This window comes from Typopeltis vanoorti, chromosome 11 (genome assembly GCF_054136105.1).
Source record: "Typopeltis vanoorti isolate ZY-2024b chromosome 11, IOZ_Tvanoo_1.0, whole genome shotgun sequence".
In the NCBI taxonomy this organism is placed as follows: Eukaryota; Metazoa; Arthropoda; class Arachnida; order Uropygi; family Thelyphonidae; genus Typopeltis; species Typopeltis vanoorti.
Genome location: NC_143559.1, coordinates 127,554,052 through 127,569,971, shown reverse-complemented (window position 1 = coordinate 127,569,971; position 15,920 = coordinate 127,554,052). Strand labels below are relative to the sequence as shown.

General features: G+C 39.6%; 1 protein-coding gene across 1 annotated transcript in view; it reads right to left on the bottom strand.

The window, feature by feature from the left end:
* The window catches only part of LOC150102036 (LIM domain kinase 1-like), a 307,253-nt gene extending 292,341 nt beyond the window's left edge, over window positions 1-14,912 (bottom strand). Inside the window, exon 1 of the mRNA XM_090399953.1 lies at window positions 14,783-14,912. Within this exon, the coding sequence (XP_090256079.1) occupies window positions 14,783-14,912 (130 nt within the window). The remainder of the gene's footprint in view (window positions 1-14,782) is intronic.
* Between the last annotated feature and the right edge of the window lie 1,008 nt (window positions 14,913-15,920).

Here is a 15,920-nt window from a genome sequence, read left to right as displayed (position 1 = left end):
CATCATCTGGAGCATACACATATATACAAAGAAACAAGCTGCACTACAATCTACATGGTTTGCTAAAGTTACTGACCAACCGTTACAACAATTATGGGAAAAAAAAAAAAAAACCTTTACTACATCAAAGCTAGTCCTATTATTATTATCTATTAGGTTAAAAAATTAAATTGGGCTGGAGAGCAACATGTTTATATATATATATATATATATATATATATATATATATATATATATATGTGTGTGTGTGTGTGTGTGTGTGTGTGTTAATGATGCCAAGCAATTTTAAACTTGGTTTTACTCCATTTTACTTTTAAACCACCTATAAAATTAAAAAAACACATTGAACTCCTCTAAGGATCCTCTCCTCCAATGTGTGTGTGTGTGTGTGTGTGCGCGCGCGCACACACACACACACAAATTCCAACAAACTGGTATGGAATAGTTTCCAATAAAAGCTGAAAATTGCTTAAAGTCCTAAAATATGCTGGAAACTAAGTATGCTGAATATGTGCCTTGTGAATATGCTGAATTGAATATGTGAATATGCTGAATTGTATGATGCAAAGAGCAGGTATTTTTCCAATCAATTTCGTGTAGGATGTTAAGAGCGTGATCAGAGAGGTCTGCTTCACCAAAATTGTTATATTTAATGCGTCTTTTGTGGTCTTTTTTTTTTCGTATAGGAATTGTACATCCAGTTTCACCAATATAAGGCAAGTTATTATTATTATTATTTTCGAGCTACTCCAGGGAGTCCTTAGACTCATCGAGGGAGGCCCTAAACATCATGTCAACACAACTATACGACATTCTCACAATATCTATCATACCTTGCCTTGAACTCGCTCACCTGTCATAGCACCCACAACAGACTCTGGCAGTTTATTCCACTCATTTACCACTCTAAAAGTAAAGAACCCAGCTCTAACACCACTGCTAACCACACTCTTGCCCAGCTTCCATAGATGTCCCCTAGTTCTCCCACCACCAGTCCTGATCTCAAAAATATCCTCTGAATTAATCTTATAGAATCCTTTTAGCAATTTGAATGTCTCAATCATATCTCCCATTTTCCGCCTATCAACCAGTTTCTGCAACCCACAAATCTTCAACCTGTTCTCATATGGTTCATTCCATAGACCTGATATCATCTTAGTCACTCGCCTCTGGATCCTCTCCACCTCCTCCCCATCAAGAAGAAACCGAAGTGACCAAATCTGGGCACAGTAGTCAAAATGAGGTCTTATCAAGGCTCAATACAGAGGTACAATAACTTGCTTGTCTCTGCTCGTTAAGGTATTTTTCAACAACCAAGTGAGTTGATGAGCTGATTTAGCTACTTTCGCAATGTGCCCCCTAAACTTCATTTCCATATCCACCAACACTCCCAAGTCCCTGGCCTCATCAATCTCTTGGAGTACAGTTCCACCCATGTGGTATACTGCTGCTAATCTTTTCACCCCAAAATGCATAACCTTACATTTTATCACATTAAATTGACATCCATTCTACTTAGCCCAGAACTCCAATCTATCAAAGTCATCCTGCAAGACTTTGACATCTTCTGCATTCACTATCGCCCTCCCCAACTTTGCATCATCAGTGAACAAATGAACTGTTCCACTTAGATCCTTCCCTATATCGTTAATGAACAGATTAAACAGCAGTGGTCCAAGAACAGAACCATGCGGCACCCCACTAGTCACAGGCCGTCTTTTGGACTCCACTCCTGAATAAACCACTCTTTGATATCTCTCCATCAACCACCCACCTATCCATCTCACCAACCCTATATCCATTCCCATATGTTGTAGTTTACGGATTAGAATTCCATGTGGTATCCTGTCAAACGCCTTTGCCAGGTCCAGCAGTATCACTGTAAACCCATTTCCCTTATCCAGTTCAGCCATCGCCTTGTTATAAAACTTGAGCAAGTTACTCAGGCATGATCTACCCTTTACAAAGCCATGCTGTCCCCTGTACAGTATCTCATTTTCATCAATCCATTCCTGTATTTTTCTCTTGACTACTTTCTCCAAGACCTTGACAACAACTCCTGATATGCTGATCGGTCGGTAATTTGCAACCATAGTCTTGGATCCTCCTTTATGCAGTGAAACTATTTTCCCCTCTTTCCACGCCTTCGGGACTAAACCAGACCCGAGACTCAGATTAAACAACATGGTCAAGGGCACGGATAATTCCCTAGCCGCTTCACGCAAGACCCATGCTGGTATACCATCCAATCCCACAGATGTATTCACATTAAGGTTCTGTAATAGACTATTCACCTCCACTTCATTCATCACAATTCCCGTATAAACTAATGGCTCCTTCATTTTTTCAATGTGACCACCTGGATGATATACTTTTGCAAAGTGCGCGCTCAGTAACTCCACTATATCAACTGGTTCAGTGACCTCCTTACCATCGTCATTCCTTAAAATCATTTTGCTATGTACAGTTTTTTTCTTGCTTGCAGCATATTGAAAGAACTGTTTGGGATTCTCTTTTGCTTGCATAGCTAGTTTCCTTTCATAATTGGCTTTTGCTGTTTTTACCACACTCGTTACCTTTCTGGCCTGCACTTTATACCGTTCGTGTGCCTGCAGGTCACCCCTTTCTTTAAATTCCCTCCACAGTTGTTTCTTTTTTTGCAGCTCAAGCTTAATGGTGTTATTCATCCATTTAACCCCTACTTGTTTTACTATTCGGACCCTAGGTATACAATCAGCCATAACCTCCTGTAAATGCTCCTTGACCACTTCCCAAGCTCTATCGATGTCCAGCCCTTGCAGTTGTACATGCCATGGCACTGATCCAAGCAATCTCCTAAGCTTGTCATACTTGCCAGCACAGTAATTCCACATATAACCTGTCTTAATCAAAAATTCCACACCTTTAGCCACCTCCCAGGTGGCTAAAGGTGTGGAATTTTTATGTGGAACCTTATGATCACTCTCACCAATAGGTGGCAACATGGTCATATTCATTACAGTCAAAGTGCAGTAGATGCAATAAACTCCAGGATGTGCCAATTGGAGGAGAGGATACTTAGAGGAGTTCAATATGTTTTTTTAATTTTATAGGTGGTTTAAAAGCGGCATTAAGATTATAACGGTGTAAGATTCTATTGATTTTTTCTGATAACCCTTTAATGTATGGGATGGCTATGGTTTTACTACAATATATATTCTTTTTTGATGAAGTTTTATGAAGAACTTTATTAATAGTATTTTTGTTACAGCCATTATTTATAAATGTGTTGCTAATAACAGGTGGGGAAAGATTAGCAAAACAAGTGTTCTCTGCCAGGTTGGCAGGAAAATGACCCAGAGGAAGACTAAGATGTAGGTGGATTGATACAGTACAAAGTGCCTTAGACAATAGAAATATAAGATCTGATAATGTTGGAGTCTTGACGATTTGGAGGAAAATTGTAGATAGGAAGTTAGTAATGATCTAAATTTTTCATGTAGTACGATCATATCCTGTACACCCCTTGAGGGTATATGGCAGGAATTTGATGATGATGATGATTGCTAATAATCTTTAATTCTTGTTTAAGAACTTGTTCATTAGAGCAAATTGTCATAGCTCTGTTTATAAGCATGTTAATGACTCTAAAATTTTTATGAAGGTGGTGATATGAGTAACCATGTACATATTGGCAAGAATGTGTTGGTTTGTGGTAAACCATGAAGGATAGAACACAACAGAATTTATTGTGTTGTGTCCTATGATAGGGACATTTGTGTAAAGGGCAGAAACATCAAAACTGACTAATAAATCATATTTGCCGAGAGTTATGTTCTTAATTTTGTTTATGAAGTGTTGTGTATTATTTTTTATAGGAGGAGGGAATGACCTACCAACTCCTTGAGTGTTGATGTCTTGGCTAAGTGATAATTAGGGCTGTCTATTCCTTCAACTATCAGTCGAAGCGGAACTTTTGTGTATGTATACTTTCTTCTTCTTATTGTGCTATCTTCTATCGAAGGTCAGCGACCATCTTGGCGAAATGTATACTTTAGTAACACCATATATTCTGAGAGAACGGGCGTAATGGAATATAAGTTTTTTTAACAGTGTCTGATGGCAAGAAGTGATGGACTTAAGTAATTTCTCAGTTTTTTTTCTTTATTCTGTTAGTTGGATTATAGTTTACAAGCTGATAGGTGCTGTTATCGGAGACACTAGTTGATTCATTTGATGGATGTAAGTTGATCTGTTATGGACGACAGTGGCATTACCTTTGTCCGATTTTGTTATAATTATATCTTGATTAACTTTTAATGACTTGATTGCTGCTAGTTCTGTTTTTGTAAGACTGCTATATAAGGTTTTCTTTTTATTCAGAACATTGCTGGTTTCTAAACGAATATTATCAGCTATATTAATAGGAAGAGATTTAATGCCTTTTTCTATGTGGTATATAAAATGCAATTTATTAACAGTTCTAGGTGCTACTGTGAAGTTAAGTCCTTTATCATGAAGGAAAGGATGACTAGCAATATATTATTATTATTGGACACCTTCAGGGAGTCCAAAGACTCAGAGGGAGGGCACCTGCTCTACAATTGTCTCCACCACTCAATCCACCAGCTGACTGAAACTACACCAACATCATCTACCGCCGACACAACTATTTCCACAGACAATCACAAATATCCATGCCCATGGTGGGATTCGATTCCGCAGCCCTTTGGCTAGAGAGCAGATACGCCAATCGCTCGGCCAACCAGGCTGGCAATTTATAATTGCCAGCTTGGCAAATATAAATTGTTAACTGGATGGTGTTGCTGGACAGAAGCACAGTGTATGATGCATGCAAGAGATTAAGTTAAAAATCAGGAGAGTGGTACTAAAGAGACAAAAGTGCTTGGCAGTGAAAACAGTGGTAGTGTGAGAGATGAAGAGAGAACAGGAATGCAAGAGGAACAGGGAAATGGGAAGGGAGGAGGAGCCCGGGTGGACAGGGAAACATGGCATAGGGAAAGTAGATGTTGAAAGTGGCAGTAAATGTGTGTGTAAAGATGGAGTATATTTTGATATGGGTGGGGAAGTTGAGAACTGAGCAGATATATGTGGTAAGTGCTGATAAAGGTGATTGGGCAAGCATGGTGGAGAAACTGCAACCAATAAGTAGCTTAGATAGGAATGGTTACAGATTTAAAAATGAATTACTGTGTTTGTTTACAAATGTAAGAAGTATCACAAATAAGGGAGATGAAATGGCTTCACTGATGGAGTTTATTTGCCCAAAAATCATTCGAATAAGTGAAACATGGTTCAGTGATGATGATATTCTAAAGGAAATAGGAATGGAAGGATACAGTATTTTTCACAATAGAAAGGACAAGAAGGGGGGGGGGGAGAGAGAGATTGCTGTTGTTTATAGCAGGAGGAATTATGTCCATGAGGTAGACATGAAACAGAGAAATAGCAGAAAGGGTTATGAAGCAGTGTGGTGTAACATGGAGGCTGACAGGAAGATATTTAGTTGGATGTTGTTATTGGACTGGAAATGTGGAGGGTGGTGATGCAGAAATAGATAAACAACTTGGATTAGTAAACAAAGGAAGGGTAATTATAATGCATGATTTTATTTATGGTGGTATATATATATTGGAAAGAAGCGAGATCATTTGAGAATAAGGAAAATGAATTTCTCGAGTTCTTGAGAGATAACTATCTCAGGCATCATGCAAAGGAGGGCATGCAAGGATTGAGTTTTAGATCTGATTATTTCATCATAGGATGTAACTGTGAGCTGGGGGTCACACTTTCCTCCAGTAGTGAGAATGTTCATGAAGTGATCACCTGGGCTGTGGCTAGCCATATGGAGACTTTTGTAATGAAATGATATATGCAGAACTATAAGGCTGGTGATTATGACAAGCTTAGGAGACAGCTTGGAGCTATAGTATTGATCAAGCAGTAAGAAAATAAATGCTGCTTGGGAACTGACAAAGAAATACATAGACTTCAATGTGTAAATGTATTTTGAGGGCCAAAAGGAAATAAGGCAGGTGTAAAATGGATGAATGAGTAGCTAAAGCATGAAATCTGCAAGAAGGTACTTTGGAGGCAGTACAAGATGAATAACAGTAATAATCAGTTACATGAAGAAGATAAATTGCAAGCCAGGAGAGTGACTAAGTAAGGAAAACACAAGTGCAGTTTGAGCAGAAATTGGCAAATTAGGTGAAAAAAAAATCCTGTAGTTTTTTTAGATGTGTGGCAAGTAGAAGGAAGAATGATCATGGTAAGATGATGTTAATGGATGAAAGTGGTAGAGTGGTAACTGCTGCAGAAGACACTGTGGAGGAATTCAGTGATCAATTTAAAAGAGCATTTCATCTTGATGAGGGTGGAATCATAAGAAAACTATGTGTAGAGGACATAGGAGAGGATGGCTTAACTGTGAGTGAGCAGTTAAGGATGAATAAGGTATTTGAGGAAATAAATAACCTTGATGTCAATAATAGGATTTGATGACATATCATTCACGCATCTTAAGGGAATGTTCCATGGAATTGGCAATAGAACTGGCATGACTGCTAAATAAGCCTTACAACAGTAACACGGATTCCAAGGGAGTGGAAGAAGTGTAAAATAGTACCACTGCATAAAGGTGGTGATAAGGTTGTAGCTTCAAATTATAGGCCAAGTTGTATATCTGGAGTTGTGGTGAAGGTAATGGAGAGATTGGTGAGAAGTAGGATATAGAAATGGGTTGATAACATCAGCATTCTCTGATTATCAACATAGGTTTGTTAAAGGAAGATCGTGTTTTACTAAAATCAGGTGACAAATACCTTGGACAGGGGAAATGCGCATAAAGTGATGTACTCGGATTTTGCAAAAGCTTTGGTTGTTTGTCACACACAAACAGTAAAATACATTGAAACAGATGGGATTGGATAACAGACTTCTGAGTTGGATCAGAGACTGGCTGTCAGATAAGTATAAAATTGTATATGGGGAGTGCAGTATCTTGAAAGTAGAAGGTCACTAGTGGTGTGCTGCAGGGATCAGTTTTGGGGCCTTGTTTTTCAATTTGTATGTTAATGATATTGGGATGGGTTTAACTAGTGATGTGAAGCTGCTTGAAGATTATGTAAAATTGAGAAGAGCAATGCAGAGTCAAGCAGATGTTATAGCCTTACAAGAGAACTTGAATAAGATTGTATAAATAGGCAGGTAAGAGGAAATGTCAGTTCAATGTTGCAAAGTGTGGTTTGAAGTTTAGTAAGCAACAATGGGATGAATAGTATACACTTGGTGGGAAACTTTAAAGTAGAGTAGATGAGAGATATAGGAGTGATGGTGGAAAAGAACCCGAAATTCAGTGGCCACATTGTGGCATCACATCGGATAATGTGAATGATGGGAGGACCCTAACATGCAGAAATAGAGTTATGATACCATTATATAAGGCCTTGTTCAGGCCTCATATAGATTATTGTGCACAGATTTGGTCATCAAGTTTTTGTAATGACGAGGATATGTAGGAAAGGGTGCAGAGAAGATGCACAAAAATGGTCAGTGGAATGCAGAGTAGGAGGACAGATTGAGAGAAGGTGATCAACATGCACATGAGCAGTACACAGCACAAAAGCAAGAAGAATAACTAGTCTGGTAAGAAACGCTAAATCAGAATTAGAGAAAATTAGCCAAGCAAGCCAAAGTAAATTCAAAATTTTTTTGTTTTTTGTTTTTCTATGTAGAAAGTAAGAGAAAGAATGATCATGGAAAGACAACTTTACTTGGTGCTGATGACGTGGGAGAGTAACAGAAGCAGAAAAAATAGTTCAGTTATTAAGTGATCATTTTGCAAGGATATATCATTCAGATGGTGATTTTGCAGTTACTGAAGTGACAGTCTGATGTGAGCATTAAGGTAGATAAATTGGGGATGCTCAATATATTGAAAATCAATAAGAATACAGCAGCAGGCCTGGATGGTATGTCTGCTCAGGTGCTACAAGAATGATGTGAAAGTGAAGTGGCAGTACCTCTGATGAAGTGGTTTAATCTAAGTCTTAGCTCTTTCAAGGTTCCAAGGAAGTGAAAAGAGGGCGAGATAGTTTCGTTACATGTTGGTTCCAAGACAGAAGTAGCAAATTACAGACCAATTAGTATCTCTGGAGTGGTAGTTATTCAGGAATGGATAGATAGGAATATGATACTTTATAAGAGGCAGCATGACTTTGTAAAAGGTAGGTCCATCCTCAGTAATTTATTCACATTTTTAATAAGGTTATAGCAGAATTAGATAAAGGAAATGACTAAACCATGATACTGCTGGACTTTGCAAAGGCATATGACAATACCATAATGAAAACTATTACATAAGTCTGAGCAAATGGGAATGGATATGAGGCTGATGGCATGGATAGGGGAATAGCTGATAGACATTAACTATTCCCATTAGCTATGATAGTAGAGTGGAATCAAGGCAAATGAGGGTGACTAGTAAAGTGCCCCAGGGCCCTTCACTAGTCACCCTCACTATACTAGGACCACTTGTCTATTAATAATATAGCAGAAAATTTGAAGAGGGACTTTTCAGTTCTTTGTCGATGATGCAAAACTAGGGAGGGCAATAGTTGATAAAGGTTATTTAAGTAGATAACTTACAAGATGATTTAAATAAATTGGTAGTGTGGGCAAAGGTTGTCAATTCAGTGTTGTAAAAGGTAAGGTAATGCACTTCAGGATGAAAAGATTACACACTTCGTGTCATAATGATGGTACTAATTTACAGGAAATTGATGAGGCTAGGGATCTGGGGGTAATGGTGGATTTGAAATTCAGAAGACATATTGCAAGAGTTGGCAAAATAGCTCAAAGGATTAGCTGGATGCTGAAGAGCACATGACAAAAATAGGGAGGTTATTATTCCTCTTTATAAGGCTATGATTCGGCCATATGTTGACTATTGTGCATAGATATGGTCACCTGTGTTTCTTGGGATCGGGAAGTGGTGGAGAGGATTCAGAGATGAGTGACCAAACTGGTGACAGGTCTGTGGAATGTTCCCTATGAGGGTGTGTGGGTTGCAGAGTTTAGCTGACAAGCAGAGGAGAGCAGATGTGATAGAAAAGGGATACTATAAGACTGACACTGAAGAAATTTTTCAATACATACATGGAGATTGGAGGAAAAATAATGGGTCACACTTGGAAGCTGTCTAAGGATGTGTGCAGACCAGGTTCTTTTCTTGGAGGGTCGTGAATGAGTTGAATGGTGAATGTTAAAACAGTGAATAGTTTAAGGAGATGTATGAATGATAGGTATTGTGTTAATGAATAGAGTGGGTCTCCTGCAGTATGACTTTTGCCGTGGAGTATCCGTATAAATATTAAATAATAATAACATATGGTATTCATGCTTATCTTACCAACAGATCCAACACTTCCATTTCACTGGTAATGATTCATCAAGATACACATTGATATACTCTGATGATGTAAGTGGCATATAAAATATTTCTGTTGCTAGCTGTTCTTGTGTAGAATACTCTAGCCCTCAAACAACCTAATTTTATACAGCTATTGATAACAACTGTTATTATTATTATCCTTCTTGTTGTCAAAGGTACGTTTTACACCTACTGCGATAAAATATGAATTCATATACTAAATGCCATGCACTACTTGTAGATCAGCGTGTAAAATTCACGCTGGGGTCAAGGCACACATACACAACTACAGTTCTCTCATAACCTGAAGTTTGCTATTTGCACATATTCAATACACCCTTTTCATTTCTGATTTGACAGAGAAAACTGCTATTACAACACAACAACGTTGTAATCAAATATCGTGAAATCACTTCCAAGTAATTGTTTTCATGATGTCTGATATTTATGTTGTAGGTGTCCTCTCGCGATGAGTCTTCGGACTCCTTGGAGGTGTCACGAATAATAATAATATTAATATTAATACTTCTGTAACGATATCAGTCAATACCTACAAAACGATTTCCGTACTACTCCACAAACGTCACTCTTCGTATAAAATGAACTGGTCTTTCCCCCGTGAACTCTGTTAACAAACGCAAAATGCAAGAAAATTCTCCCACCTCCCAAGTCCACATAATAAGAAAGTGACAGAGGAAAACAGCTTATACCATTAAAAAAAAAAAAAACTCTGATTACATACCAAACGTAGCTTCCATTTCGACCCCATTGCATTGCATTGCATACTTTTTTTTTTTTTTTTTTTTTTAGGTTTTTAGCTTATCAATCTCATACATACATCAGCGGATACGCCATCTATTCTTGTGACATCGTGTACTCATAATACGATGACATCAACAAAACACGGATAAGGCACATCCTCTGAGGTGGAGGAAGAACTATAAGTATTGACAATTAACTCCAAAATAATAAAATAATAATAATAAAGATACAGTTAATATGATCCCTCAACATAAAACAACAACAACAACAAAAAAAAGTTACATCCGATTTGATATTTCGGTTAGAAATTGTAATTCGAGTGGATTACGATTCTCCTTTTTTCCCACATAAGTAGCGAACGTAAACTATAGATTATCATCATTATTATTATTATTATTATTATTATTATTATTATTATTATTATTATTATTATTATTATTATTATTATTATTCTTACATGACACCTTCAAGGAGTCCAAAGACTCATCGAGGGAGGGCACCCACAACCACCTCTGTGGGGTCAAAAGACATTATTTTAACAGAATGGGAGGAAAATTGGCTTAAAAAATCATTTTGAATTTGTACTGACATTAGGCTAAATAGCATAGTCAATGAACCCGAGTACTTCATATTTTGAGGTTCCAAGAGCGATTTCGTAGCGCAATTGAAATAACGGCGATACATTTTACCTTTGATTGGAAAAGGCCTGAGTTTAATTCTCGTCACGAGAAGAGAAATCTTAATATGAGCTTTTTCAACTGAGTTAGCAGGTCTCATATGGGTAGTAGCAGGCTTTTTCACCAGGAAACACGGGTTTTTTCATCCGCGTACAGAAAAATCAGCTATCACTAATACTCTTGTGATGGTAATGGAAGAGAAATGGCGTTGATGGTAGTTGCATCTATAAGAAGAGTTAAGCAGTAGAGAGACTGCGAGAGGTGTATAGCGAAGTGGAGTAGAGTGTCCTCCCGCAATGATTCGAAGAAATCCTAGGAGATGTCACGCAATAATGATAAAAAAATCAGATATCGCCTTTTTATTCCCGTATCGGGAGTAAGTGAGGCCGTTTTAACCCTATCTAACTTTTGGAGACTGACTGGGCAGTTCAATCTCTTCTGGTACCCAATCACAGATAGCTGGCCCAAGGCTATCACAAATTAAGCCCCATGCAGTGAAGAGAGACGGCTGAAAAAGTGCCGCCATCTCTTGGTCTCTATCACAATATATTTAATCATGCGGAGGTTTCTGTGGTTAAGAAGTTCAATCGAATTATTTCGGTTATGTAACCACTTTTTTTAATAAAAATATGGTCACAAAACCGAAATAATTCGATTGAACAATATATTTAGTGTCTGAAATAATGTGGGTTCTACGGTTGATTTTCTTCAGATTACGGGACGAAAAAACGGGTTTTTTCTCCCGAGTTTCCGGGAGAAAATCGACAACAACAACAACAACAATAATAATAATTATTATAATAATAACTTTGAATCGCTCGGCACAAGAAGACAAACTGATTGTCAAGAAAGAATATAACTTATATAACTTGAACTGAGAAGAAAATGTTAATAAGTGTGGTGATAAGAGTGGAAGAGGAACTGAGTAAACGGCATGTTTATAAGATTTTATGATATATCACGGCAAGTTTTTTAGAATTGCAGGTAGTGAATAATAGCTTTGATGTACATTTTTTAACATAAGATCGTACATTGAATCACCAGTAAAGTTCAAAGACATTGCAGAGGTTCCACTTTAACAAAAACACTGGATCTCTACTGAAAAAATTTACTCCTCAACTCTTTAATATATTCCGTGAATGGCCTTTTGTCCTGTCGCCCACCAGTGTTTTCCAATATTTCATCATCATTCTCCCTGTCACCCATATTATATGAAAACCTCATCCACATTGATCTGGTAATAATCCCTTAAGACTTTTAATGTATCAATCAGAGCACCTCACCCATCTTCCTCCTCCTATTCATCAGACTCTGCAAATCGGATTCCTTCAATCTGTCATCATATTCCATATTCCAGAGACCACAACTACCTCAGTTCTTCAATCATATCTATACCATTACATTTACATTAGCCAGGTGCTATCAGCCCGGGGGGGGGGGGACTTTTGGCCTCAAGCACCACTGGGCAGTCCTCTGCGACTGTCCACCACGTTTTGGTCTCCAGCCCGACAGCCTGCAGGTCTTCCTTCTCCTAATCCACTCATCTCCTTCTCGGTCTCCCTGGCGGCCTCCCACACCTGTCTCACAGTCCTTTCGGGGCCCATACGATACAGGTGCCCCAGCCATTGAAGACGCCGGGCTCGCAGCTTTATCAAGACGTTTGCCGAGTTGTATAAAGCATGTATGGCAGCATTGGACTGCCTCCTCTGGACTCTGTCTGCCATGACCCCTCCATAGATATGTAATAGCATCTTGTTCTCGGATACCCAAGTGATTGGCTTGTCTCGCCATGAGATTCCACGCTTCAGCACCATAGAGGAGAACAGGCCTGATCAAAGTCTTGTATAGTCCTACCTTTGTACTCCAAGACAGCAAGCGCGAGGCGAAAAGGGGATGCACCTGATAATAAGCCACAATCGCAGCATTTACCCGACTCTGGACATCAGCCTCAACTTTGTTTTCAGTCACGAAAGAAACCAAGTACCTAAATACCTTCACCCTCTCAAACTGTGCGCTCCCTCTGAATCTTGAGCAGCATGGCAACTCATGAAAAGGTATTTTGTCTTCTCGGCATTTATCTTCAGACCAACTTCTTCTGCAGCTTCCTCAACAAGAGTAACCAATGCCACTGCGTCGTCACGTTGATGAGCCATGACGTTCAGGTCGTTCGCATAGCCAAGAATCCTAACTTGCATCCCCATGCCGACTCCACCTGCCACTTGCTGTGTGTTTCTAATTACTTTTTACAACACTAGATTGAAGAGAATCGGAAAACGCTCATGACCCTGCTTCACACCGTTCTGTACTTAAAACGGGTCCGACAGGTCACCTTCACCTTCTGCTTTCACTGTTGCTCTCGAACCAACTATGCACACTGCACCATTTTTCAGAGTTTTCGAGGAATTCCCTGCTCTTCTAACACCTGCCATATTTTTGGGCGTATTATTGAGTCATAGGTTTTAGAAAAGTCTATGAAAATATTATAAACTTCCCGGTTACATTCCCAGCACTTTTCCAAAACTTGGTGCAGCAGGCAGAGTTGGTCTATTGTAGAACGGTTCCTCCTGAAGCCCGTCTGGTACTCACCAAGGCACTCTTCTGCATATGGTGTGAGGCGCATTAGCTTGATGTTAGACAGCACCTTGTAGCCAGTCGCAGTGGTACATTCAGGATTTGATCGTGGAGGTGGGGTGAGCACTCAAGATTTAATCTTGGAGTGGAATGAGCATTCAGGATTTGATCGTGGAGGTGGGGCGAGCACTCAAGAATTAATCTTGGAGTGAGATGAGCATTCAAGATTTAATCTTGGGGGAGGAAGCACTCAAGATCTTGGGGAGGTAAGTAAACAATTTGAGAATTCACACTATGCATTGCATACGAGCTATGACTGAGCATCTACAGTGATCGCCAATATATGATACTCTTGATCTCCGCTGGCCCGGATCGGGCAAACGAAGTAGTGCCCGAGCACTACTTCGTTCGCCTTGCGTTCATATCGGCCCGGATTCCTGAACGCTATAGGGTATTCCCACCTTATGTGACCGCTAATTCATAAGTAGAATAGAAATAGAAGACACGATGCAACATAAATTTAAAAAAAAAAAAAAAAAGAATTTTAATTAGGAAAAGATTTTTGGAAATGTTACTAGTCTTTTTTGGGGGGATAGGGCCCCCTTGTCCCCCTCCCTGGGTGCGCCAATGGCTAGTCAACAGCAGTGAGATACCCCTATAGTTGCTGCATTGAGCCTTATCTCCTTTCTTATATACTGTGGTGATCAGCGAGTCCTTCCACTCGTCTGGCAGCCGTTCTTCTCTCCAGATCATCAAGATGAGCCAGTGCAGCTGCTCCAGCAGGACGTCACCACAATTCTTCAGGAGCTCCGCCGGTATGCAGTCAACTCCTGGAACCTTATTATTTTTCAGCATGTGGATAGCAAAAGTAATCTCACTAAATGTCGGCTCTTCAATAAATGGTTCAGAAGTTTGATAAGGAGTATAATCCTCCGATATTGACGTTCCAGCATTGACCTTCAGCAAGTTCGCGAAATATATACGCCACCGAGCGAGAGCATCTTTTGAGTTTGTTAATAGATTAACACACTCATCTCTTATGGTTGCCACTTGTGTCTGGGCACCTGGCATGGCTTTGTTCGTCTGGTACATCTCTCGTCCATTATTCGTCACCCCATTTCTCTCTATACTAGCCACTTTCTCATTAAGATACTTCCGCTTTTCCCTGCGTAGACATGTATTCACCACTCTTCTCACCCTCTCATATGTAGCTTTCTTCCTGCTATCCGCTAGGTAGTTCAATAGTGCTTCCCTTCCTTTTACAGCTTCTTTACACTCTCTATTAAACCATGCTTTTCTCCTCCTCTTTCTCTTTTCCACAGTTCTTAAGGCTACTAACGCGACCGTATTTTTGGTGTTCCGCATCCCATCCGGAGCATCTTCTTCCTCCTGTAACCCCCAAAACGATTCTGCAACTCTAACTGGAAAGCTCGCTTGCTTCCGCTGTTTTCAACTTGTCCAGGTTCCATGCCGATCGTATGGTAGGACACGTGGGCTTCGGAACCGCAATTCTTTGCCTGAAATCGTAGGCTACCAGATAGCGGTCGCTATCTCCATCTGCTCCTCTGAAACGTCTCACATCCTAGATGGAGATGACGTCGTTACACTAATACATGGTCTATTTGGTTAGCTGTTCTACCGTCCGGCGATCTCCAGGTCTGATTGTGGACGTCTTTATGTGCAAACATAGTGCTCTTTACAAAGTATCCCGTAACGGCGGCAAAACTCTCAAGTCGGATCCGTTATCATTGCATTCCTCATGTATGCCCTAACTACACACGAAAGGGCACCACACACTCTCTCTCTCCAGTTTCACGTTGAAATCTCCCACTACTAGCTTGACGTCATAAAACGGTAGATTAACACAAATACCCTCAAGCACTTCGTAGAAACAATCTTTAGCTTCCTCCGAGCTTTCTTCAGTAGGCGCATAACAGTTCACAATAGACACATTTAGAACGTCCCTTAACTCTAATAGTACACAGCCAATTGTTCACAGGTTTAAAATCTAAAATATTACACAAAAATTTATCACTAACTAAAAACGCAGTTCCGAGTACATTTCGTCCTCTGTGGTCACCACTATAGTATAGCGTGTACCCCTGATTGCGGGTCGAGCCATGTCTTGGCGATCATGCCTGTTCTACAGCAAAAATTTCAATTTTATACTGTCGTAAGACATCCGTCACATTAAAAAGAGCTCCTTCTTTCACCAAACCACGTATATTCCAGGTCCCAAAACCATTAATAATCATCGTCGCAAAGGCGTCCGAATTCCGAAGCTTCTGTGGTGCTTGTTCCGTAACCAATAGGGTTTTTACAGGAGGGATGGTTGACCCCTCGCTAACCCTCCCCTTATATTAGGATTCCTTAACTAATTTGAGCAGCATAGTACTAGCAACAGCAATCCTTAAGCAGTTTCATACACATACACACACCTACCTAAAGTACTGTAATAAACTTCTACTCAAATTAGG